General features: G+C 35.4%; 1 protein-coding gene and 1 long non-coding RNA gene across 3 annotated transcripts; both read left to right on the plus strand.

The window, feature by feature from the left end:
• Nucleotides 1–88: 88 nt before the first annotated feature.
• Nucleotides 89–27,908, plus strand: LOC109029088 (uncharacterized). Of its 2 annotated transcripts, XR_010129239.1 has the most exons (5): nt 89–236; nt 25,064–25,096; nt 25,919–26,015; nt 26,982–27,101; nt 27,634–27,908. It is a non-coding gene; the product is annotated as an uncharacterized lncRNA (long non-coding RNA). The 2 variants fall into 2 exon arrangements; XR_002008094.3 differs by lacking the exon at nt 25,919–26,015.
• On the plus strand, nt 21,455–21,712 carry LOC101131055 (10 kDa heat shock protein, mitochondrial-like). The gene has a single exon (XM_055358672.1). The coding sequence runs from the start codon at nt 21,455–21,457 to the stop codon at nt 21,710–21,712; it is 258 nt and encodes an 85-aa protein (XP_055214647.1).
• Nucleotides 27,909–27,987: the final 79 nt, after the last annotated feature.

Raw genomic sequence — 27,987 nt, forward strand, 5'->3', positions numbered from 1 at the left:
AAGAATACGGTTTCTGAGAATTTCCACTCTGAATTCACATTCCGTTCAGTGTTATCGCCACCCTGTGGATTTCTTGGGTAATGAAACTCAGACCGGGAAATGAAAACGGGGATTTTCAGTAAATCGGTTCCAGTAAATCTCTGCTGCTCTTGTGGGCGCCCTCTTTTGAGTACCGGAGGAATGAGCACCGTTCTTCATTCTTATGGTTTTGTGAAGTTGTAGAGCTGCGTTCACAAGTGAGATCATTAATTAATCTGCCCTTCTCCCTAGACCTTCCTCCTCCCCAATTTTCAATATAAAAACTGATTCCCAAATAGTTTTAATTTCAAAGCTGGTCAGTGGTAAATTTAGGAAGAGAATTTAAGGTCTCCCGACTTCCAATCAAACATAGTTCCCACTTGCCCAGTTGGATAATAGATGTTTGTTTTTACAATTAGCTAATTATTTCTCAGTATTTACTTATTTTATAAGTAGTAGATAATTAATCAATTGACCAACTGGCCTTATGGCACTGTGTTTACATGTGATCCTGCCCCTTTCTAGTCTATTTTCTGGAGGTTGTCAATCATCTTCCTTTAGAAGTATTTTCTGCCATTCTTTTTTGTGGAAGTATTGCGTGATTGTCCAAAGGCCTGTCCCTATTTGCGGAGACTCCTTGAGAATGTCCACCTTTCTGTATTTCTCCTACTTCCTGAAATATCCCTTCGTTTCTCAGAAACTGTGCAAATCTTATTTCCTCTAAGCCCAATTTAAGTCCTGCTCGCTTCTGAGCCTTTTAGGCCATAGTAACTCTTGCTCTTCTTTCTGAGGCTCATATCATTGACATATATGAATTATTTTAATGTCTTAATTGGATTACTAAGAGCACTCGAATTCCCAACACATACATGATTAATACTTATTTCTGGATCCATCGTGGGCATCCCTGTTTTCTCTTCCCCTTTCTATCATATTTCTATCTTCCCAAACAAGCAGAAAAAAAAAAATCTATGGCCTATTTTAGGTAGTGGCAGATTATTGTGTTTTGTTTCTACAGGTGTTTACTTGTGGCAACCTGTTTCCTCACTGTGCATGTGTGTGCATCCTAAGTACATGTGTGTGTTTAATTCCGTTATAACCTTCTGCTTATACTTATAGATTTTATCTGTAAGTATTCCTTGGGATCTGTGTGGAAGTTGCTTTCCTCTACAGGAAAGGTTTTCCTTTGCGTCTTACATGCAAACTGAAGGTATCACTTTAAAATAAATTTTCAGGTTGAAGTTTTGGGGACTAAATGTTGCAAACACGTTTGAAGGCTGGCTTATGGTTATGAATTCTTAATGGCAATGATTTTCCCTCTCTCCCCTCATTTCCGAGGTTGAAACCTTTAATACATTTGTTGTTCCCTTTTTGTTGGCTTGTTTGTTTGCTTGTAGCTCTCTATCACAACCAGGGTGTAGTTTTATTGTATCCGAGATGCATGTGTGCTGGAGGAGTTTCTATGAATTAGTCTCCAATTTGACGAATGTTTTTTCATTAGTCCAACTTGAATGTGAACTTTGTGGCCGTCCTTTGTCCTCATGGGCTATATCAATGAAGGTTCCGATTATCCTTGATTTACATATACCCTTAGGACAGGACCAAATTTCAGGCTTTACTTCCTTCCTGGATTTTTGCTTTCTATTTATTTTTGTTAAATCTATGAACATTTCCTTTTATTTTTACCAGATCAGCCATGCATTTAACCGTATTTTTTCATGTTACAGCTAGAATCTTAAATTCTTTGAGTTGAGATCGTTGTCCTTGAAGTACACAGTGATCACCCATTGAAACTTTTAGATTAATTTTAGGATCAGTTTGTAAATTTCATGGAACAATTCTGCTACGATTTTAGATTAGAATTTCACTAAATTTGGAGGATTCCAGGGGAATTAATATCTTTACAATACTCTTGCTTCTCATTCTTGAAAATAACTTATCATTTCACTTATTTATGTCATTATGCCTTTCAGTAATGTTTATGTTTTTTCCTTTGAATATCTTTTGCTGCTGTTTTGTAAACAGGTTTTTTTTTTAACTTCCATTTTTTATTTGTCACTGTTGTATAACTAGCTAATACTTACATAGTACTTACTACATGGCAGAAATCATTTTAAATCCTTTAGTAATCTTTTACCTGGTGAACTTGTTTATTGATTTAAATGGTCTGTCATTTGGTTTCTCTTGAATTTTCAATGAAGGCAACTATATTATCAATAGTCATTGACTCTTTTGTCAATTTCTTTTCAGTACCTGTGCTCTTTATATAATTATTCATTCTTTTTTTCTTATTATTTGTCTATTTGGTGCCTCTCTTTAATGAGATTGTCCTGCACTGTGTGGGTTGTCACTCTTGATTGCAGTTTTATATTTGCATTTGAGAATTCCTCTTCCCCTGCTTACAATGATCAAATGAAGACAGTTGGAATCTAAAGGATAGAAATCTGACAGGATTGAACTGACGAAGAAAATCTGGGTCCAAAGATAGAAATCAGATAAGATGGCTATGGGTGAGATTTGTTCTGTAGAAATATATACAAACACACACATGCACATATATATAAAGGTATTGTCAAACCATTTGCAGTGGTAGCTCAACCTGATGGTTCAGAGGTTCCAGACAATACAAAATGTGTTGGGAAAATAGTGTTGAAAGACAGATACTTCCATCTCTCATGGAGCTTATATCAGAAGAGGAGTCAAATGTTAAAAAGAAAGATTATACTAAAACAAGGTCATAATCATTGTACTAAGGACATTAAAGCAATAAATCATTTGGCAATGTACTGCTCAAAAGCATCAAGTTTAATTCCTCTTCCCCTGCCTACGGTGTTCTAGTGGAGACCTGGAATCTATGAATGCAAGACCTTCCAGTGCAGGAACAAAGATTTTTCCATTCCTTTCGGGTGTTGCCAACCACCTGGAACACTGTGCTACTTCTGTGACCCAGTTATTCATACTAATGTCTCCAGTCTGGAAGCAAATGCTACACTGTTCACTGCATGAGTCTCTCTCTCTCTCTATGTGTGTGTGTGTGTAAATGTTTGTGTTTGCGTGGGGGTGTGGAAATGGGGCCAACCTGCCTAACTGTTTTACATTCCATCTCTAAGCAGTCATCCGAAGGATGATTACTCTTGGCTCCAGACTCCTCTTTATTTTCATTAATTGCAAGTTAGCAGAATCTGCAGAATTCATCTCACCCATATCAGCCATCTTATCTGATTTCTATTTTTGGGCCCAGATTTTCTTCCTCAATTTGATCCTGTTAGATTTCTATCTTTTAGATACATATGAATATATTTGGTTTTCTAGTGACATTTCCTTCTTTTGTTCCAGCATGGTTAAGACTTTGTTCTTTATTTTAAAATTCTTTCTCAAAGATTAGTTGTGAGGTGAAGTTTGTTGCATTTGTCCATCCTGCTTCATTGATGTAATTTTTATTAAACCTACTTATTAATTGTTTTCCTTATTCTTAGCTATCTTTTACTGGCTGAACTGCTAGTACAATAACCAATAATAGAAGAAATAATAAAAGAATATTTGTATTCATCAACCTCTGATCAATACATAGATCAGAGAAACAGTGACTTGAAAAAAATGATCATAGGCTATTGTATATTAACTGAAATCACTTTGCATTTCTCCAAAACGTTCATAAATCAGATCACGAAATTCTCCCCACAAGCCTGGGACAATTGGTGTAATTGCAAGTAGAGAACAACAGATCCAAAGAGTAAACGAGATTCACACTATTAGAATGTAACAGAATGTCTCAATGCTCAGGGTAGCATGGCTGTTAAAAGCACAAGATGTGCAGCCAGTCTGGGTTCAAATTTCATTCCGATTACCAACTAACTTGTGTTAGCACTGCAAATTATTTAATTTCCTCCTCTCCTAGTTTCTCATCTACAAAGTGTTATTAATTCTTAAAATATTATAGTAAAGATTAAATTGAAAGAGCCTAGAACCATTTCAATTACATAATATGGTGGCTGGGCATTAAGGCTCATACCTATAATCCAGCACTTTGGGAGGCCTAGGTGGGCAGATCACTTGAGGTCAGGAGTTTGAGACCAGCCTGGCTAACATGGTGAAACTCCATCTCTACTAAAAACACAAAAACTAGCCAGGTGTGGTGGTTGGTTTGAACTCCTGGAATCAAGTGATCCACCCACCTAGGCCTCCCAAATTGCTAGATTACAGGCGTGAGCACCATGCCTGGCCACATATCATATGATTTGTATTAGTCCTTTTTCTCACTACTGATAAAGACATAACCAAAACCGGGTCATTTATACAGGAAAAAGGGTTTCATGCACTTACAGTTCCACATGGCTCACAATCATGGTAGAAGGCATGGAGTACTGTGTCACACCTTACATGGATGGTGGCAGGCAAAAAGAGCTTGTGCGGGGAATCTCCCCTTTTTAAAATCCTCAGATCTCATGAGACTTATTCACTATCATGAGAACAGCAAGTGAAAGACCTGCCCCATGATTCAATTACCTTCCACCAGGTCTCTCCCACAACCTGTGGGAATTCAAGATAAGATTTGGGTAGGGACACAGTCAAAACATATCATTATGCCCCTAGCCCCTCTCAAATCTCATGTTCTAACATTTCAAAACCAATCATGTTTTCCCAAAAGTCCCCTGAAGTCATAACTAGTTTCAGCATTGACTCAAAAGTCCACAGTTCAAAGTCACATCTGAGACAAGGCAAGTCGCTTTCGCTTATTAGCCTGTAAAATCAAAAGCTAGTTAGTTACTTCCTAGATACAATGGAGGTACAGGCATTGGGTAAATATAGCCATTCCAAATGGGAGAAATTGGCCAAAGGGGCTACAGGTCCCATGCAAGTCTGAAATCCAGAGGGGCAGTCAAATCTTATAGCTCCAAAATGATCTCCTTTGACTCCATGTCTCACATCCAGGTCATGCTGATGCAAAAGGTGGACTCCCATGGCCTTGGGCAGCTCCGCCCCTGTGGCTTTGCAGGGTATAGTCCCATTCCTGGCTGCTTTCATGGGCTGGTGTTGAGTGTCTGTGACTTTTCCAGGCACATGGAGCAAGCTGTCAGTAGATCTACCATTCTGGGGTCTGGAGGATGGTGGCCCTATTCTCACAGCTCCGCTAGGTTGTGTCCCAGTAGGGACTCTGTGTGGGGGTTCCAACCTCACATTTCCCTTCCACACTGCCCTAGCAGAAGTTCTCCATGAGGGCCCAGACCCTGCAGCTAACTTCTGCCTGGACATCCAGGAGTTTCTATACATCCTCTGAAATCTAGGTGGAGTTTCCCAAACCTTAATTATAGATTTCTGTGCACCTGCAGGCTCAATATCACGTGGAAGCTGCCAAGGCTTGGGGCTTCCACCCTCTGAAGCAATAGTCCGAGCTGTACCATGGCCTCTTTTAGTCGTGGCTGGAGTAGCTAGGATGCAGGGCACCAAGTCCCTAGACTGCACACAGCAGAGGGACCCTGGGCCCGGCCCACGAAACCAGTTTTTCTTCCTGAACCTCCTGGCCTGTGATCAGAAGGGCTGCTGCAAAGGTTTCTGACATGCCCTGGAGACATTTTCCCTGTTGTCTTGGCAATTAACATTTGGCTCTTCATTACTTTGCAAATTTATGTAGCTGGCTTGAATTTCTCCTTAGCAAATGGGTTTTTCTTTTTTATCACATTGTCAGGCAGCACATTTTCCAAACTCTTATGCTCTGTTTCCTTTTTAAACTGAATGCCATTAACAGCACCCAAGTCACCTCTTGAATGCTTTGCTGCTTAGAAATTTCTTCTGCCACATACCCTAAATCATCCCTCTCTAGGGCAGGAGCAAAATGCTGCCATTCTCTTTGCTAAAACATAATGAGAGTTCAGTTTTTTTTTTTTTTTTTTTTTTTTTTTGCTCCAGTTCCTGAGAAGTTTCCCATCTCCATCTGAGACCATCTCAGCCTGGATTTAATTGTCCATATCATTATCAGCATTTTGGTCAAAGCCCTTCAACAACTCTCTAGGGAGTTTCAAACTTTCCTGCATCTTCCTGTCTTTTTCTGAGCCCTCCAAACTGTTCCAACAGCTGGCTGCTACCCACTTCCAAAGCCACTTCCACATATTTGGGTATCTTTTCAGTAGCACCCCACTCCTGGTACCAATTTACTGTATTAGTTAGTTTTCATGCCCCTGATAAAGACATACCCGAGACTGGTTAATTTATATAGGAAAAGGGTCTAGTAGACTTACAGTTCCACATGTCTGGGGAGGTCTCACAATCGTGCAGAAGGCAAGGAGGAGCAAGTCACATCTTACGTGAATGGTGGCAGGCAAAAAGAGCTTGTTTAGGGAAACTCCCCTTTTTAAAACCATCAGATCTCATGAGACTTATTGTCATGAGAACAGCATGGGAAAGACCTGCCCCCATGATTCAATTACCTTCTACCCGGTCTCTCCCTCAACATGTGGGAATTCAAGATGAGATTTAGGTGGAGACACAGCCAAACCATATCATGATTGAAACAGTTCTAAGCTCTTTCAATGTAATATTTACTATATTTTGAGGGCAGTACTATAATTAACAACATTTTGTAGATGAGAAACTTAGAGATGGGGAAATTAAGTAATTTGCAGTGGTAACACAAGTTAGTTGGTAATTGGAATAAAATTTGAACCCAGACTGATTACTAGACTAGTAGCCTAGTAATCCCAGCTACTTGAGAGGCTGAGGCAGGAGAATCGCTTCAATCTGGGAGGTGGAGGTTGTAGTGCCAAGATTGTGCCACTGCATTGCATCCTGGATGATAGAGCAAGACTGTCTCAAAAAATAAAATTATTTAAAAAAATCATATAACATGCACTCAATAATTGTAGTAGTTATTATTGCTATAATTTTGCCTAGCATCTTTTACTGTATTATAATATTGTATGTAAGACATTTTACATAAATGTAAATTTTCAGTCCTTTTGAATTTACGTATAAGCCCAGAAAAAAAGAACTCTAAAAGTGCAAATATACACAAACACATACTTGCACACATATATAAAAGTATTGTCAATCCACTTGCAGTGGTAGCTCAACCTGGTGCCTCAGAGGTTCTAGACAACAAAATGTATCAGGAAAATAGTGTTGAAAAAGACAGATACTCCTGTCTGTCATGGAACTTACATCAGAAGAGGAGTCAAATGTTAAAAAAATGATTATACTAAAACAAAGTCATTATAATTGTATTAAAGACATTAAAGCAATAAATCATTTGGGAATGTACTGCTCAAAAGAATCAAGTTCAATCATGATGACTGCAATTTTATCTCCTTGAAGCTATACCTGGAAAATATGGTAGCAGAATTGTTAAAAAAAAAGTGGTAGCAGAATATTTTTAAATTGTTAAAAAAAAAAGTGGTAGCAGAATATTTACAACTCTTATTAGAAGAACTGGAAACTTAGAACTTTTTTATTTCCATTTTTACTCTACAAGTGAGAAAAACAAAGAATCCAACAGGCAGGATAATTCAGGACTTTGGAGACATGTATTCCATTGCAAAGAAAATGACAGGTGTTCTATTGTTATTGTTGTTAGAAGATTCTGGAAGTGGGGAGATGGCTAAAACAGTAAACATGCATTAGTAGGTTCATGGATTGTAATTAGTATGTTAGGAAGGCAAAAATAAAAACTTTCTATGTATCTGTGAGAGATTGCTATACACGAGAATTCTTCCATTAGTTGTGTCATTAATCCATATTTAACTCAAAGTTGAGCTAATAAAAACAGCTTCTGGGCTTTCTAACATTTAACATTATATAAGATTATCCAATATATTCTGATTGCCTACCACGTCCTAAGCACTATTTTAGGTATTTGTGGTGTATTAGTGAGCAAAATAGATAAAGATCTCTAACCTGAATGCACCTCAAATAAGTCAATAGAAAATACCCACTGTGTTCCACGAACCCTGTCTTTGTGGAGAGAAATGGGGGAGGAGTAGAACCCTGCTTCTGAGGATAGAACTGGGGGCAAACTAAAGGTAGCTAAGTTCCAGTCAAAGAAAGGGACATCTGTCATGACATAGTCATGACATGCTCCTCATGCTTGTTCCAATGATGTTTGCTCACCTGAGGTATCTTCACTGTTTACCCCTTAACAAGCAACTACACTTGTAGACTCGCTTGCCACTAGGTATACTGTTCAAGCAAAGTCACGAACTATCCCCTGCATCTCAGGTCATCTCTATTTCTAGGCAGAATATTCAGGGCATGAGGAGAAGCCAGATTACAATGGATTGAGAAGTGAACGACTGCCAAAGAAGTATTCTTAGATGACAGTGTGAGATTTCAGTGGCATTGAAACAGTCATTGCGGATCCTGCTGCTCAGATTTTTGCCACACAATTCCTCTTGTAGGAGCTTATATGAAAATAATAGTGGAAAAAAGAAAAGCACACTTCTGTTGAGTTGCATCTAACATAAACTTAAGAACCAAAGTTAGGACACCAGGGGAAAAATTGTGGATTGAGAGAATTACCCTTGATGATCCCATAATTGCCCAAGTTCAAATACTTGGTATGTGTTTTATTTTTACAACTACATATCAGCTCCTGTAACCTTTCGTTAGTCAATATCTTTTATGCCGTTAGTTAATTCTCCAGTTGCTCTCTCAAGAATATTAACAAATCCATCACTGCTTATTACATGTCTGTTCATATGAACCATTCATTTCTTTTCTTCTTTTTTTTTCTTTCTGACTCTATCTCAAAAAATCCTTAGAATCAATTGTTTATTATTTCCTTAGGTTTTCACTTGTATACTGACTTTTTTCAGCCTGATTGTACTTAGAAAAGGTGACCATCAGCGTAGTATATGCTACATTTCAGAAATTTTGATGTGTAAATGGAAAACTTCCATTGTAACATTTGAAATATCTGGGTAAGCACTGGGTAAAGCAGGACTATTTGGTACAGAGCAGATTACATGTACCTAAATGAGCCCTTTGACTCTATTTCTTCCTTGAGAAGGCTGAGCACAAGAAGGGATCCTTGAGTATTTATTGATCTAGCCAAATAATGAAGAGAGAAGAGAATAATCTGTTTGCCTTAAGGGAGAAAGCCCAGCTAGAATATATTCCAGGAGGTAAATGACCACTAGTGTGCGTGGCACAAGGATTCTGAAACAGCAAACCTATCCCGAAAATATAATCTAGTTAATATCCTAATATCCTTGGTTCTGAACATTCAGATTAGAAAATCCTTATCTCCTGGGAGGGAACAGAAAGGGAGGTGGGCAGAGATTGGAAACATAGAATGAAGGACAAAAGTGTATGGAGGATAAGCATGGCTCTCTTTTCATAAGTACCTCATTGCAAATACATTATGCTATAGTTACAAAATGAACCCAAATTTTACAATAAAAACACCGTCAGAGGAAAAATTATCTCATTAATTTTTCAAATAAAATATCTCATGTGTTATTAATTAAAATTTTTAAAAACTAAATTCCACATTAGTCTGCTCTCCAATGTCATCTTCTGCTCATTTTATTCAGGCCATTCAGATACCTCATTAGATTCCACTTTCCTTTCATTGTAGTTAAGACTGAATCATTTTCACTTAAGCAATTATAGGTGCTCGAATCTCCAAAGTTGAAAAATGTTCCTTTGCTTTCCACCAACAGTCTCACACATATTTATTTTCCAAGTGATAAGAAGGATGATTACACACAAAAAATATTACAAAAATATCTCCACAGTTAAGTATTGAAAATTTACCTTGAGCAATACCATTTAATGAGCAAAAGCAATGTTCCTTTGATACTGTTATCAGTTACAGAGGTAGAAAAAATGAAAAAAAGAAAATATTGTTTTCTACTTAAGCTATCAGTCAATTTCTAACAGATGTCCATAGTCCATAAACTGTAAACTTAAACTCCACAGGAAGAAATATCACCTTTAAGAAGTTAATAGTGAGTTTATGCCTTATCTAAACTCTCAGAGAATAAAATGTGAAACTCTCTGTTTTCTTTAAAATTGTGTAAACATTGTATACAGTTTACTTAAGGAATTCTTCCCCTTAGTTTATGAGAAATCTAAATTTCTATTTCCTTTTGAAGCTCATATTCCTAGTATCATAATACTAAATGGAACATGAGTTCTACAGTATTTTTTTTTAAGCAGGGCACTCTTATTTGTAAAAATATAGCTCCAGGTAAACTCAGCCATCATCCAAAAGCTTCCAGTCTCCTTTCTGTATGTTTTTATTTCCAGCAGAATCCCAAATCTTTTAGCTCTTCATTATAGTGTCTGTCTTTATTACCTCCAGTAGTAAAATTCTCTACCATCAGCTTTATTGAGATATAAATGACAAATAAAACTTGTATATACTTATAATATATGATGTGATGTTTTGATATATGTATACATTGTAAAACAATTACCAGGAGTTAATCAACTATCGAGCTAATTAACATATTCTTCACCCCACAGTTATCTTTTTGTGTGCGTGTGTGTATATAGTGAGACTATTAAAGATCTATTCCCTTACTGATTTTCAAGTATATAATACATTATTATTAACTATAGTTACCCTTCTGTAAAAATGGATCTCTAGAATTTATTCCTCCTGTATAGCTGAAACTTTATACCTGTTGATCAACATTTGTCTCCCCATTCTCCAACCCCGATCCCAGACCATGGCAACCACCATTCTACTTTCTTTAGATTCTACTATAAGTGAAATCATGCAGTATTTATCTTCTGTGTCTGGCTTATTTTGCTTAGCAAAATGTCCCAGGTTTATCTGTGTTGTCACAAATGACAGAATTTCTTTTTTTTTAAAGGTTGAATAATATTGCATTCTAATACACAGACACACACACACACACACACTACATTTTTTTATGCACTCATCAGTTGATGGACACTTAGCTTGATCTCATAAATGGCTATTGTGAATAATGCTGCATGAACGTGCAGCATTATATCAACATATTGATTTTTTTCCTTTGAATATACGCCCAGAAGGGGGATATCTGGATCATATAGTAGTTCTATTTTTAACTTGTTGAGAAACTTTCATACTGTTTTCCATAATGGCTGTACTAACTGACCTTTGCACCAAAAGTGTACAATAGATCCCTTTTCTCCACATCCTTGCCAATACTTTTCTTGTATTTTTGACAAAATCCATTTAAACAGGTGTGAGGTCATATCTCATTGTGGTTCTAATTTGCGTTTTTCTAAAGATTAGTGATGCTGAGCATTTCTCATATACTTATTGCTCATTTGTATATCTTCTCTTGAGAAATGCCTATTCAAGTCCTTTGCCCATTTTTAAATTGGGTTATTTGTTTTCTTGCTATTGATTGAGTTTCCTACATATTTTGCATATTAATTCATCAATATATATATGGTTATGGTTTCAAATATTTTCTCTCATTGGGTAGGTTGTATCTTCACTCTGTTGATTGTTGCTTTTACTCTACAGAGCTTTTTAGTTTGATGCAAGTCTATGGTTGCTTTTGTTACCTGTGCTTTTGGGGTCACATCTAAATAAATCATTGGCCAGATCAATGCCAAACTTTTCTCTATGTTTTCACTTAGTCATTTTACGGTTTCAGGTCTTACACTGAAGTTTTTAATTGATTTCATTTTTGCATATGGTGTAATATTTTATATATGATGTGGTCCAAATTCATTCTTCTGCATGTGGATATTCAATTTTCCAACATCATTTATTGAAGAGATTGTTCTTTCCCCGTTGTGTGTTCTTGGCACCTCTGTTGAAGATCAATTGATTATAAATGCATGGGTTTACTGGACTTTCTATTCTGTTCCAGTGGTTTATATGTCGCTTTTATGCCAGTACCATGCCATTTTAATTACCATAGTTTTGTAGTACCTTATGAAATTAGATGGTGTGATGCCTCCAGCTTTGTTATTTTTACTCAAGAGTGTTTTGGACTTTTTTTTTTCATAGAAATTTTAGGATTTTCTATTTCTGTGAAAAATGCCATTGGATTTTGGTAGGAATTGCATTAAATCTGTAGATCACCCTGGGTATTATGGACATTTTAACAATATTAGTTCTTCCAATCCATGAAGACAAGCTATTTTTCCATTTATTTGTGTCGTGCTCAATTTCTTCTGTCAATGCTTTATAGCTTTTAGTGCACTGACTGTTCACTTCCTTGGTTAAGACTTCCCTTTCAATATATATTTTGACCCATTTGTTGTGCAAGAGTGTGTTGTTTAATTTCCACATTATGTGAGTTTTCCAATGTTTTGACTGTTGTTGATTTCTAGTTTCATGCTTTTGTGGTCAGATAAGATACTTGATATGATTTCAGTCTTCTTAAATTGGTTAAGACTTGTTTTCTGACCTAATGTGTGATCTACCATATAAAATGTTTCACGTGTGCTTGAAAAGAATACATATTCTACTGCTGTTAGATGGAATGTTCTAGATATGTCTATTAGGTTCACTTGGTCTGTAGTGTTATTTAGATATGCTGGTTTCCCTATCCCTATTAATTTTTTGCCTGTAAGATCATTCCACTGTTGAAAGTAAGGTATTAAAGTCTCCTTCTATTATTGTATTGTCTGTTTCTCTCTTCAGTTCTGCTAATATTTGCTCCACAGAGTTAGATGCCCTGATCTTGGGTGCATGTCTATTTACAATCATTAAATCCTCTTGATGAAAGGACTCTTTAATCATTATATAATGACCTTCTTTTTCTCTACTCATGGTTTTTCACTTAAAACCTATTTTGTCTACATAAGTATAGCCATGTCTGCTCTCTTTTAGTTATCATTTGCATGAAATATCTTTTTCCATTCCTTCACTTTCAATCATATGTGTTCTTAAGGGTAAAGTGAGTATCTTGTAGGCAGTACGTAGTTGAATTTTGTGTTTTTTAATTCATTCAGCCACTCTAAGTTTTTTGATTGTAGAATTCAATCCATTTACACTCAAAGTAATTATTGATAGGTAAAGAATTACTGCTGCCATTTTCTTAATTGTTGTCTGACTTGTGTGGTTCTTTTGTTCCATTCTTCATCTCTTGATGTCTTCCTTTGTGATTTGATGGTATTTTTGTAGTGATATACTTTAAATCCTTTCTCTTTGTCTTTTACATACTGATTATAGGTTTTTTTCTTTGTGGTTACTATGATGCTTACATAAAACATGTCATAGTATAATAATCTATTTTAAGCTGATAACAACTTAACTTTGACCACATTAAAAAAACTCTACACTTTGACTTCTCCTCCCCCTCCCAGATTTTATGTTATTGATGCCACAATTTACATTTTTAATGTATCTATTAACAAATCTATTATTGTTAATCTATATATCTATTATATAATATATAACTATTATATCCATATAATAAATATAGAAATAATGTAACCATTGTTATATCTATTAACAAATTATTGTACTTATAGTTATTTTTAATACTTTTGTATTTTATTATACTAGAGTTGAAGGCTATTTATGCACTACCATTATATTAGAGTATATGAATTTTACTATATTCTTCCCTTAAGTGAGTTTTATTTTATTTTTATTTAAGGTTAATAGACTCTGTTTCTTAGAGTAGTTTTAGATTTAAAGAAAAATTGAACATAAAGTATAGAGTTCCTATGTATTCATCTCCTATCCCACAGTTACCTTTATATTAACATCTTGTGTTGGTGTGGCACATTTGTTACAATTGATGAATCAATATGGACACACTATTGTCAAATAAAGTTCCTATTTTATATTAGGATTCACTATGCATTATACAATTCCATGGATTTTGCCAAATGCATAATGACTGCTTTAACTTTTGTCCATCAAAAGGACTAAGTGATATACAATTTTAGTATAATGAACAGAAAAGAAATGAATATAATTAAAAATCAATTTGTGCAATAAAATGATTTAAATTATGTGGATTGGTGCTGCATAATTTAATAAATTTTTATTTGCACTGTAACATACTTATAAAAGTAGACTTATACAATGAGTTATATAGTTTTATATATTTCTATGTTTATAGTTAGAATTATTTCCTTTCAACTTTAAAAATTTTCTCTGGCGTTTCTTGTAAGTCAGGTGTAGTGATGATGAACTACCATAGCTTTTGTTTGGGAAAATGTTTCTCTCTCCTTTATATCTGAAGAGCAGTATTAGTGGGTATAGTATCCTTGGTTGCCACTTTTTAAAATTTTAGCTCTTTGAATATATTATTCCACTCTCTTCTGGATGCAGGGTTTCTGCTGAGAAATTTGTTGAAAATGTTTTTCGGTTTCCCCTATATGTGATGTGTTACTTTTCTCTTTCAAAATTTTCTTTTTGTCTTTGGCTTTTGATAATTTAATTATAATGTGTCTTGTGAAGATTTCTTTATATTTAGTCTATTTGTTTACTTTTGGCTTTATGAATCTAGACATTAATTTCTTTCTCCAGATTTGGGAAGATTTTTGCCATTATTTCTTTAAGTAAACTTTCTGCTTCTTCTCTTTCTTCTCTCATTCTGTTACTACTATAATGCATACATTGGCTCTCTTGATGATGTACTATAAATTCTGTAGATTTTCTTCACTCCTTTTCATTTTTTTTGTTTCTATAACTGGATAATTTCTAATGACATGTCTTTATGCTCACAGATTCTTTCTTCTGCTTGATGAAGTCTGTAGTTGAAGTCTGTATGATATTTTTAAGTTCAATCTTTATGTCCTTCAGCTCCAAAATTTCTATTTGATTTTACTTTTAATAGTTTCCGTTTTTTGGAACTTTTCATTTTATTCAAGTATTATTTTCCTAATATTTGCTTAGTTGTATATTTGTGTTCTCTTGTTCTCACGGAGCCTCTTTAAGATGATGGTGTTAATCACAATGATAACTGTTATTTTTTGAGACAGATCTTGCTCTGTCATCCAAGCTGAGTAAAGTGGCATGATCATAGCTTACTGTGGCCTCAAACTCCTGGGCTCAAGTGATCATCTCACCTCAGCCTCCTGAGCAGCTAGGATTACAGGTGTGTGCCACCATGGCCAGCTAATTTAAAAAAAAAGTTGTAGAGAAGGGGTCTTGCTATGTTGCCCAGGCTGGTCTCAAACTCCTGGCTTCAGGTGATTCTTCAACCTCAGCCTTCCAAAGTGCTGATATAGGCATGAGCCACTGTACCTGGCCAAGATGATTGTTTTGAATTCTTTTACAGGTAGCTCATAGATCTCTATTTCCTTAGAGTTTGTGCTTTTGATGGAGTAGGTACATTTTCCATTCTTTATAGACTGGCTTCAGCAGGGAAAACCCTTCACCAGTCAGTTCATCTAGAGATTCTGTGTGGGCCATGTCATAGAATCTCTGGAGAGACTGGTTTGGTGTCTGGATTAATATTTGAGCAGGTCTGGCACCTGGAAAAACAGAAGCTGGCCAGGCACCATGGTCTACTGCGGTGAACCTTTTGTCTGGGTCTGCAGAAGCAGGCCTGGAGGTGGGATCCACAAAGACCAGCCTGAAGTCTGGATCCATAGCAACCAGCTAGAAGCTGCAGTGGACCTGGGACCCGGGTCCATGATATAATAGTAGGCTTGGGTCATTGGTCCTGGATCCACAAAGTCTGTCCTGGATCCTAGATCTGTAGCAGTGGTCCTGGAGCTTGGGTCCATGAGGTCAGCCTGGTATTGGGATGTACTGTAGCAGTTCTGGACCCTGGGTTTGTTCAAATAAATCTGTAGTGTGGGGTTCCAGGGGCTGGCCTGGACACTGGTGTCATGGGAACCAGTCTGGAGCTGGGCAGACCTGGAGTCTGAGTCTATGTGGGCCAGCCTGGATCCTGGGCCATGGGATCTAGCCTGGTACCAGATTTCACTGAAAAAATATAGCAAAATTCTTTATGCCTATGAGTCCTGTCCACTAGAAGAGTTTAATTAATTGGCTCACTTCTTCATTTTAATGGAGGCATAACCTATATACACTATAGTGCATATCTTAATTCTATAGCTTGATAAAATTTTACATATAAATAAACTTGTGTAACTGCTTATGAGATCTAGGTAAAGAATATCTCTGTTAGCTTATTCTTAAATTGAACTCTTGGTGTTTTTGGAGCAAAGTCTGTGCCCCCAGATCCAGGTGAGGAACAATAGATCCCTTTCTGTAAGCTCTCTTCTTTCCCAAAAAGTGCTTTTTTCTGGCTGCTAAATTTTTCAGGCCATGAGTATATTGCCTACTTCAAGGGAAGCAGATATAGCTCTGTAGTCCAAATCCTATTCTGAAGCAGTGGACTTGGCCTCTGGTGTTCTAAGATTTTTTGCAGATGTGGCTTTACTTTTTTTTCGAAAGCGTATCTAACTTAATTGTTTTCATTTTGTATCCATAATGACTAACAAAGTTGAATATCTTTTCTTGTGTTTATTGGTTATTTCAATTTACTGCTTTGTGAAGTGTCTGTTCAAATTATTTGCCTATTATTGAATGGTTATCTCACATTTCTTATTGATTCGTAAGAGTTCTTTCTAATTTCTGGTACAACCCTTCTTAAAGACTTGTGTTGCAAATATCTTCTTTATGATCTGCTCTGTTGGTGTCCTGTCAATTGCTGTTTTTATGATTTCCTAGAACACTTTTGGAGGCCACCTCTCAATAAGGTTTGCAAATAGCTCCTACTAGAACAATTATTCCACTGTGTAGGATCTTGTTGTTCATTCTCCATTAAACCAATCCTGACCTATTGAAAATGAAGTGAGGCCATTAAATATAAATTGTGCTTTATCCAAAATGCAATATGTAAACATTGCATATAACTTTTTGAAATTAAACCTTTCTATGGCATCACGAGGAATTAACAATAGATAAAGAAATCTGAGCAGTGTTCCATATGAAGTTTGTTTATTCCAGAGTAAAAGAGAGTGAAGAATCTACGTACTTATATGTTGTAAGGATATTATAAATATATCTGAGTTAGCAGGTAGACATATAACCATTTTAAGACAGGAGAACAGACCGCTAGATGCTATTGCATTGTTTCTGCATACCTTTGATTCTAGGTGTTTTCATAAAGGGAAACTATAATTTATGAGAAATAAGACTTTAGACCTATAGATTATTTGTTTAATAAAATAGGAAGACATATCAGGAAGCTCAGCATACCTCATTCAAATGGGCACTGGCATCAATAAAGAAGCTATTTTCTCTCAAAATTGTAATCCTTTTAAACAATACATTTTGTTAACCAACAAAAATAATCACAGTCCCTTTACTTTCTATTTTCTTATTTGAGTGATATGGTGGTTGACCCTAAGAAAACTCTCAGAAGCTCTGTGTGGTATAAGTATTAAGGGGAAAAAAAGCAAAACGAACTTAAATATTTAACCCTTGTATATAAAGACTGATGCCTAACATAGATCAACGTAGAGAATAATATATTTGTATAATATATATTATTATTCAACTTATAATAAATAAGTTTGAATAATATATTTTTTAGAAAATTCCTCTCCCGATCAGGAATATCAGACAGCCGTTAGTGTTTGTTAGTGTTTCTCTTGCTGTTCCACTTAGTGTTACTTACTTTTGTGCTTTAACCTTTCCTGGAATATCTAGCTGTACTGCCAATCTCAACAACCGGTGGAAATCTGACTGAGGAGCTTTTTCTAAATCCCGTGATGGAAACCTTCTATAATGAGGAGGCACATTCTGCGTCATTGAGAATAAAGCTATCAATCATAACTAATCCATGGCAATAAAATAATAAAGATAACAATGTTTTTCCTTTATCTCCCTGTTTTTGTGTTTTACGATCACTGTAGGACTCAATTTAATGTTGAGGGATAGGTAACATTTCACTGATTATTTCTGTATATCCACCAATTTCCAAAGGGCTGTGATGAAGGTTTACTATTTAAAAATGGAAGGTACAGAGCAAAGTTAATAAGGTTTTATTCAAGGAAGTCTTTCAAAGCCATTGATATAATATCTATTTCAAATTGTCATGAATATACATGGCACATGAAAAGAAAGCAACCTCAAGAATTTAAACTCAAGTTTTACTTTTAATTCTTCTCCCATAACGAATAACAAGTACTTGAGAAAGTCCTTAAAACACTCCGGGCTTCACTTCTCTCTCCTCATTTTCAAATTAAAGATTTGGGAAAAAAGATTCCCTGATATTTTTTGCTTCATTATTTTAAGATAAAGTTTAGTTTTATAAAGTTGGATTAATAAAAATTTAGGTTTTAAAGGAGAAAATAAAAGCAATATCTATTGGGAAGTCACCAGTTTTATTAATACCGTAGATACATTTTTCACCTACATGAATATTGTTTTCACCTACAAACAATATTGTTCTGTAAAGATGACACAAATGTTGATTACCCATGAATAGAACATACTGCTCTTTCTCAAATTTGCATCATTAGATGGAGCCCTTGAGGGAATAACATTTCAGGAGATGGAATTTTGAGGATTCACATTTGAAATGGAAGATTCCAATACTCATAGAAATCCAAAGGGAATTAAAGCTCTTCTCTTGAAGTTCAATGCACTTTAACTTGGCTTTGGATAAACAGAGTGCCAAGCTGAGCTAATGATTTTCCCCAACTTCTACGACTGTTCTTCTTATTCCATTCATACTGCTTTGAAGTAGATAGCTTTTAAAATTTTCTAAACTGAAATTCTAATAGTCTTTTTATCCAAATTGTGTGAGTCAGGGCAAAGAAAAAAGTTGAAAATACAAAATAGATGTTTGGATAAGGCTATATTTGTAGAAACTCACATAAGGGCTTAAGAGAAGACAGTAGTGGAATAATAATGTGAAATTAGTCTATGTTTATAATAACTGTTGTTCTGTTCCCTGATAAGACTACTTTTGTGTTACTTTTAAAAATACTACAGTCATCATCTGGTCACTTCTTCCTACAGCCACTATTATTTATTTCTGCAGTGTGCTCCTGTGCCCCACCACCATCGCCCCACATCTCATTCTGAATAGTATACAGCTATCAACTTTCTCTTTGACATTGACTATCCTATTTGTTTTCTAATTTCTGCCGTTATCTTGTATAAAAGAAGATAATTGGTCATAATCTTGCCTCCTTTCTGTAATAGCTCTGATTCTTTTCTGTTAATGTCTTCCTCCGCATGCCAAAGACATGGCTGCCACTGCCTTGGATCCTGTCTCTGGTTTTAACCTACTACTTGGCTGTCTTACTAACTCATCCTCACCCTCCATATACTAATACATGCTGTCAGTATGTGGGAGGCAATCTTTTCTTTCATCCTGCTGTAAATATCCCAAAGAAGAAATGCATGCATTCTAAGGAACATTCATATCATTCATCATTATCACTAATATTTATTGAATATTTATGAATGTGCCAAGATAAGTACTTTATACATGTAATGTTATTTAATTATCACAAAATGCTATGAGTTAATTACTGTTTCTCTTTTTTAGATAAAGAGAATGAACGCAGCTTAGAGAGGTTAATTAGTATGCTCTAATTACACAGCTAGTAAGTGATGAAGATAGATTTTGACACTGCATCTGACTTCACAACATAAACACTTAACCCTTGGGTTCTGTTACTCAAGGAAAGTTTTCTTCTTTGGGTGTATTCTCTCAATCAAGTCTTTCTCCTGCTTATAAAATGGTCTTTTTTATCTTTGTAATTTTTCACAGATAATTGGTAAAGTATCAATTTCTACTATTAGAAACCTTTTTTTCAGATATGCAGTGTTTGAGACAAACTTAAGTCTTTAGAAAGTAATTAATTAAGTTCTTTCAGTTTTAATAGCGCTCCAGGTCAAAAAGGTAAGAAATGGAGGAGCCAAGTCCTGAGTTCATGGAAATCATTGGATTTGACGTTTTGTGTTTATATGAAAACCAACATTTTTTTTTTTTTTTTTTACTTCCTAATTTCCTTCTATGGAGGCAAGTTTGTCTTAATTTTCCTTTCAAGGTGCTGTGAAAAAAATGCCATTGTTCACCACATTGTTGTCTGGATCCTCTATACAACTTCCAACACCTCACTTCCAACATTTTTGCTAAGGGAATGCATAACGTGTCATCCATCTTTATTTTTAAATTGAATTTCTATGAACTAAATTAAATCTTACAGTAGATGTTATACATTAATGTGGGTCTCTCTATTATAGATGCTTTTTCTGATGCTCCTTTGTGACTCCTTTTTTTCTACTGACAAATCAGAAAGTTCTCCTAGGTCCTTTCCCGAAAGAGTTTTTGGGTCATCAGGCAATTACATTTGTGTTATCTTAACCTTTTTTCGTTTGTCATTCTTGTCACAGTTAAGGAAGACAGCAGAATCCATATATCATTTGGCAATTGTTAGTAACACAGAACACCATGAAATAGGTGGTAAATCATAGGAAGGAAATGTTCTGGTTAAAGCCACCTCAAACTCCAGAGGCGATTCCTGGGTAGCAGCAATGCTGTTATTGTTCTCTATAAGCTATATAAGTGAGGATTCCCAAATTTCTACAGCAGAGAGGGAAGTATGAGTCTGATTTAAAGATATTTTCTTTCTTTGCTACCTCACTGGCTTTGAGCACAACCCAGGAAGAAGTTCAAAACCAAGAAAATGGTAAGTCTGATATGATGACAGGTATAAAGTTTTGAGACATGTTAGCAACTAAATTGTCTTTTTTGCTTCAGTCATGTTTTTCCTTTCCTTTTTCCTAGACCATAGAGAACAAGATGTAACAGAATTATATTACGATTTCAACCCTAATTCCAACATAACAACTGACTAGACAATCTACTCAGCGCATGACTTGTTAAATCATTATTCCACTTCATATTTGTCTTTTTAGTCTATTGATTTCTCTTATCAGTTACATACCATGTCAGTTCTTCTAATCAGTAGTACAGATTAACAACGACTACACCCTAACATTTCTAAGATTTCTCTTATCCTTTCTCAAGAGTCTTGCCTTATTATTTTAATCATGTGGTATTGAAATTTCAGGGAGATATTTAGCTTATTTTGAACAGCATTTCTAATAGTTAATTGAAATAATCAAGGGACAATTTCTTGTTGATACAGTTGTCACTTTGGTCAATTATAATACAATTTTAGAATGCTAATTAAATTGATTAAAGAAGTTATTTTTTTCTATAGAATTGTAAAGATAAGCCTTCTTCAACTTATTAATCTTAAATTAAGAATGTATTTACTGATACCTATTATGTAGAGGGTGCAAAAGAAACATGTGATGTGACTTACTGCCTTTAGGTAACAGACCATCTGAGTAAGGGTCGAATATACTTAGTAAGGTAGTACATAAAAGAAGTACTAAATTCGACGTCTTTACTGATAGATTATGTAATACAAACAAGTGATACACATTCCATAGACCCGCAGGATTAAGATAATGACCAAGGGAGTCAGTCTCTCTTTGCAGTACTGTATGAGAGCAGAGTAGAAGTCGGCGATAGAGGGGCTCATGGCAGGACAAGTGTTTAGAAAGTTACTTCCACTCTTTGACCAAGTATTGGTTGAAAGGTGTGCCGCCAAAACTGTAACCAAAGGAGCCATTATGCTTCCGGAAAGATCTCAAGGAAAAGTATTGGCAGCCACAGTAGTAGCTGTTGGATCAGGCTCTAAAGGAAAGGGTGGAGAGATTCAACCAGTTCGTGTGAACGTTAGAGATAATGTTCTTCTTCCAGAATATGGAGGCACCAAAGTAGAAGACAAGGATTAGTTCTCATTTAGAGATGGTGACATTCTTGGGAAGTATGTAGACTGAAATAAATCCTGTTGAAATAGCATCGACACGAAGCTTCCCATTCCACTGAAGTTCTGAAATCTTTCATCATGTAAATAATTTATATATCTCTCTTTTACACTAAGCTAATGATAAATAATGACACAAATAATAATGACTAAGTTATCTGAATCAAATTAAAAAAGATTAAAAGGAGCCAGATGAAATGAGCAAGAATGGAGTATACTTGATTGAATTATTTTTTCATAGTTATGTTTGCATCTATTATATGTCATGCTATTGCAATGAACATTAAAAAAGTAGTGCTTGGAATAAGATTAATAGTAACTATTGTACATTTATCATTTGAACCTCTCCATGCTTATGGATTTTATTATTTTAAAAAGTACCATTTTTCACATACAAATAATATAAAACATAATTTAAAATTGCAATATTTACAAGTCAACCTCAGGTGTCATTACAAAGTTTTCAGCTAAATTTTAAAATCATGTTTTTAGTTTTAAGAACCTATTTTTTTCATTCTTGTTAGTTTATCTAATATTCCTTTTTGTAACTTACATTCTATATTTGGTCTTATATGTTTTCAATGTTATGTATTACTTAAAAATAAACTTAAAGTAGGAAGCCACATTAAGAACAAAATAAAAGGACCATGAAAATGGTTGCAATTGATATCTAAAAATAGGATGATGTATAAAGTGGGTTGCATCAAAGCTATACTTACATTTACCACAGGGTGACACCCTAGCATCATTAATGAAAATAAAACTCTAATACATACGGAAGCATAATTACAATATGATGAAAACTAGCTCAAATTATTACAGGTTCTTTCTTTCAAGGAAATCATCATGAGAAACCAGGGTTTAAGCATTATGCTTAGTATTTTATAAGTTTAATTTTCCCTGACTCTAGTTACCTCTAGATTTTAGATAATTCTAAAAAATTATCTTAAATAATTCTAAATAATTATCCAGAATGATTCTATATAATTCGATAAAACTAGATAATTCTAATATCTAATTGTACTTCTTCTCTTGGCATCTGCCCTTTCCTCCTAGTCATATCTTCCTTTATTTAAAGAGAAAAATGAATCCTACCTAATCCTCAAGCCAGTTATGTATCAGCTCACTCAGTTCTTGAAATATAATCCTTGATTTGTAGAATCCACTTTCTAATTACTCTCCAATCAACAGGAGTTTTGTCTCCAATGCCATCTTTCTATTAAAACTAGCTTTCAAAGTTTCAATGAGCTCAATGAGTATCAAAATGAGCTTGCATTTGACACTAACTGCTGTTCATCTTCCTCCTTCGGAAACTCTCTTCTAGTAAGGTTTGATGGCATTAGCCTCTTCTAAATTTGTTGTTATCTGTTAGGTTGTTGCTATTCTATTTTATTAGTTCTTCTTCCTTAGGCTCTTCCTTATATGGTTGCATCCTCCAGAATTTTGCCACCAAAAGATCTGTCAGCCAGTCAGTTTTCTGTAGAGTAGCCCAGAGACTATTTTCTCAATCCTTTCCTTCGAGTTTAAGAAACACAATCCAGCCAGTATTGACTTCATAAGGTGGTGGGCTTTGGGGCATGAACATCTTTTTCTTGAGTTTCCATCCAAGATTTAAGGTTTTAGTTCCTAATGCTGAGAACACTCAAGGCAGATGGCAGGCGGCTTCCCCTCTGAATCCTTTTCAGGCTCATCCTTCTATCTTTTCAACTTATCCACTGCCACCACTTGTCTCTTCTTGCATTGATTCTGACGAGTGGTTCTACTGCTGGGCTCTACTGTTGGGTAGGGAGAAAAAAGCGGTCTTGGATCGTGCATGTGAAGGTGGAGAGGAAAATAACTCCAAGTGTTGTATTGTGTTAGGTCAGATTCTTCAGAAGCCAATCCTTAAATGGGACTGCTTTTAAAAATATTTATTGAGAGCTCTCCCGGAGAGGGGATTTAGGAAGCAGGGTAGATAAGGAATAAAGCTAAGCAAAATGTGGCCTCACGCGCAGACTAGCTTAGTCTAACCCCACAGAGAAAAGTCTGGAACACCTATTGCTCCACAGAGTTAGTCTCACTTGAGGCAGGGAGGCCAGACTTTTATACCTGCATGTCAGAGAGCCACTGCTAAGGGTAGTTACCTGGAGAATGGGGTAGCTGTGAGTTGCTAGTAGCCAATACTCACAGCAAGTCGATGGCCACTGGCCAGTAAAGGGGATGAGGTCAGGGCTCCCATAATTTCCCTACCTGTTGTCTTCAGATGGAGGATCTGAAAGCAAATCATACTTTTTCACTGCAAAGGTTGATCCTTGCTAATATCCTAGAGGTAGACATGTTCTGTCTTTGTCCTAGTGTTTAGTCACTTTTAAAAACTCCATTTACATATGGACAACAAAAAGTAGAAACTTTACAGTGGAGAAACCTGGCAGATACCATCTTAAATAAGTAATCAAGTTAACAGCATCAGTAAGTACCAAGACACAGTGATATCAGGCACCCCTGATGTGATCCAAGGAGAAGGGCTCTTCACCTCTGTGGTACTCTTTCCAAAATCCATAACTGCAGTTTAGTTATAAAAAAATCAGACACACACGAATTGAAGGACATTCTATAAAATAGCTGACCAGTACTCTTCTTAGATATACAGGTCATAAAAGACAAGGAAAGACTGTGACACTCTCACAGATTAGAGGAAACTAAGAAGTTATAAATAATGCAAGGTGGGATCTTGCATGGAATCCTGAAACAGTAAATGAACACTAGTGGAAAAAAGGAAATTTAAATTAAATTTATAGTGTAGTTAAGAGTATTCTACCACTGCTAACTTCTTCATTTTGATAGGTGTACCATGGTTATGTAAGATGCAAACACAAAAGGAAGGTAAGTGAAAGGTATACAGGCACTCTCTATTATTTTGGCAACCACTCTGAAATCTAAAATCATCCAAAACTTAAAATATTTTTTTCCTTTGAAAATCCTTATTCTGTTTACTTATAAATGAGGGGCTGGGTTTGTGATGAAGAAGAATCTATTCTGCCATATTACAAGTGCATATAGTTGACAAAATAATATTCCTATTGAACAGTGAAAAATCAATAACATAAAGGAATATTTATGTCAAGCATAATTTTATGCTACATATTCACTGAGATGATACATGACAAATGGTTGTAGTATGGCAAATAGAAAAGAGCTACTTTGTTTTCCAGTCACTTACTATAGTAATTGCCTTAGAATGAGAACAACATATTATCAAGTCAGTTTAGAATTTGCTGAAAGAAGATGTTTGGGCAAGAAGAAAGCACTTATTTTATACTTTATTCTCCATTTTCCCTAGGTGATTGGGAAGACCAGGATGCGCAATGGCAAGGTGAGATTCTGGTTATCTCTTTTTCTTCTAGCATTTGTTTCCCTAAGTGGAATACGAGATTTACTGCATTTTTTTGGTGAATGATATGAAATAGAGGACAGATGTTCATGACTGGAGGCTTATTGAGAATTATGTTAAGCTGTAAGTAATAGAATTCTTGATTAACTGTAGCTTAAACAAATAGCAGTTTCATTTTTGTATATAATGGGAAGTCTGGAGGTAGACAGGCTCCTGCATTTCGGCTCCTCTGTCTTCCTTTTGGGGTGCTCCACCCATTGCAAGACACCCAGCAGCCCTGCCTCACTTACTGAATACAGTTAGGGAGCTCCAGTGCTGTGACAGTCGGATCAGCCAGCAAAGAGTTCCGAAATGCTCCCACTTGAGATCCACTGGGCACACTATTCCTCTGAACAAAATCAGGGTTCTATTAGCAAAGAAGAGGAGAAAGAGAACTTGGGCTAGCACTCCCTGCCAGAGAAGATAATGAAGTAGAAAACAAAGGGCAGCATTACATTTATTTACTTTTACTCTCAGATCAGGGACTGACCTGCATTGGAAATTAGTTACTGAGTACATTGTGCAATGTGCAAAAGTAATGTAACATAATGTAATTCTGCCACCTGAAACTGCGACCATGTTACACGTAGCAAAGAGGGAGTGAGGGAAAGGAAGGTAAAAGACATCACCATCATCTGATAAACAAGCAAGAGTTGGAGAATAATTACCCACAGGGTAATTGAGAGGATTGAACAAACTCATAGTGAAAGAAAATGTCACAGAAAAATGAGCTATGCAGGACATTTTATCAAAACTTTTTTCCAGAATTAATCAGACTGATGAAAGAAAACATTGTAATATGTATAGCTCCTCCACGAAAAGTGTTGTAAGCTGCTCCAATTCTGTTACTCTCCTATTAAAGGTAAGGGTTATAGAGAAAAGAAAAATTCATCTTTGAGCTGAAATTAATACTTGATTGATTCTATAATTCTACTATTTTTCCTTTTTTTTTCTTTTTTAGGAAGTCAATTCAGACAACCATGTTAGTTTTATTTATTGTTTAATTTACAGATTATGTGTGTGTGTGTGTGTGTGTATTGTTTTATCTTTTCTTTGAGAGACAGAATCTTACTTTGTCAACCAAGCTGGAGTGTAGTGGTGCAATGACAGCTCACTGCAGCCTTCATCTCCTGGACTCGAGTGATCCTCCCACTTCAGCCTCCCAAGTAACTGGGACTATAGGCTCACACCACCACAACTGGCTAATTTTGTATTTTTTGTAGAGACAGGGTTTTGCTATGTTGCCTAGGCTGGTCTTGAGCTCCTGGGGTCAAGTGATCCTCCTGCCTCCAGCCTCTGACACTATATTTTTACTCTTTTCTCTTATGTACAGTGTTCCCAAGTCTATGGTATAATGAACATCAGGAGTTAATATATTCATATGTTAAATTTTCTTAACTTTCTATAGTGTCATAATGGCATAGAATCATTATGGAAGTTTATAATACTCCCTGTCATTTACTAATTACTGATGATATTTATTTGCATTTTAATAAGAAGCCTGTAACCTAATTGACCTCATGTAAAGGAAGAAAGCTATTCCTGTTAGTCCTAGTGAAATTTGATCAGTGCTTCTTGAATTACAGTAAATGTGAACAGATAACATATACAGTGTGCAAAAACTTCTGAAAATAACTCATTTATGTAGATTACATAACTAGAGTTAAAGAATTAGGGACCCTTAGCATTGCCAGGTACTTTTAGGAATCTCCTTGGATTTAATTATTCTCTTTAGCAGTAATCTTTGTCTAATATACTGTAAATTTTACTAGTTTATTATCTGTGTTGTCCACTCTTTTTTTTTTTCTATTTACTGCTGTATCTGGAGTGCTGACAACTCTGGAATACACAGTAGGCACTCAATACATACAAGGGAGTAAATGAATGAATTAAAGCTGTCTGTATCTGCTGATCATCCACAATTTAGACGTCCTATACTACATTCCAAGTAAGCCTACATTTGAACACATCTGGTAATTTAAAAAATGTGTACACCTATGAAAATATTTTAATATATAGCACTGCAATAAAACTCTATTAAAATAGAAAAACATGAGTTGAACATCTTTCCATATTGTATAAGTAATTTCTTGGCCCCAATTTATTTCAAATGCACATATTCCAAATAAACATACATATACTAAATCTATATATATTCTGAATATATACTTCCCAAATATGTATATAAATATTTCAAATATATATTTTCTAAATATATACATTCCATACATATGTAATATATATCAAATTATTACAATAAACAGGTTGGATTTAGTCTAAGAGCCAGTTTATAATTATACCTTAGAAATATACCCGGTAGTGCTTTATAGTGCTTTTAAAACACGATTTAAGGAGCAAAATCAGCTAACAGAAGAGCATAGTTAAGGAGATTATAGACATATCTTTTAAAGAAATTAAATTCCTGGTACAAATAAGAGAAGGTAAAAAGCTCACAATTCCTTTTTTCTTTCATATTTGAGGGCAAGCGGGGTACGTGTCCTGAATTTATAGAATCTTTTGACACAAAGCAACAGAGCCACAGTCAAGACTCAAGTCAAAAGAAATTTAGATCCCATCTGGGCAAACAGGCCTCTAAGCAACAATCTAAGATTTCCACCTATTGTTCTGGCATTCCTTGTATAAATGATTATGACTGCAGAGATCTTAGGAAGTGCTGTGGTACCTTTAGATGTGGCCTGAGGTGCATACATCCTCTTATGATTGACTCTGTATTTTTCAATTCACCTCCACAATCCAAGGCATAAGTAAGTATCGGGCAACATGATCCCTTCATCAGTTCTCTGACTCTCTTAAAATACTTTCTGTATCTTTTG

This window comes from Gorilla gorilla, chromosome 10 (assembly GCF_029281585.2).
Source record: "Gorilla gorilla gorilla isolate KB3781 chromosome 10, NHGRI_mGorGor1-v2.1_pri, whole genome shotgun sequence".
Lineage (NCBI taxonomy): Eukaryota > Metazoa > Chordata > Mammalia > Primates > Hominidae > Gorilla > Gorilla gorilla.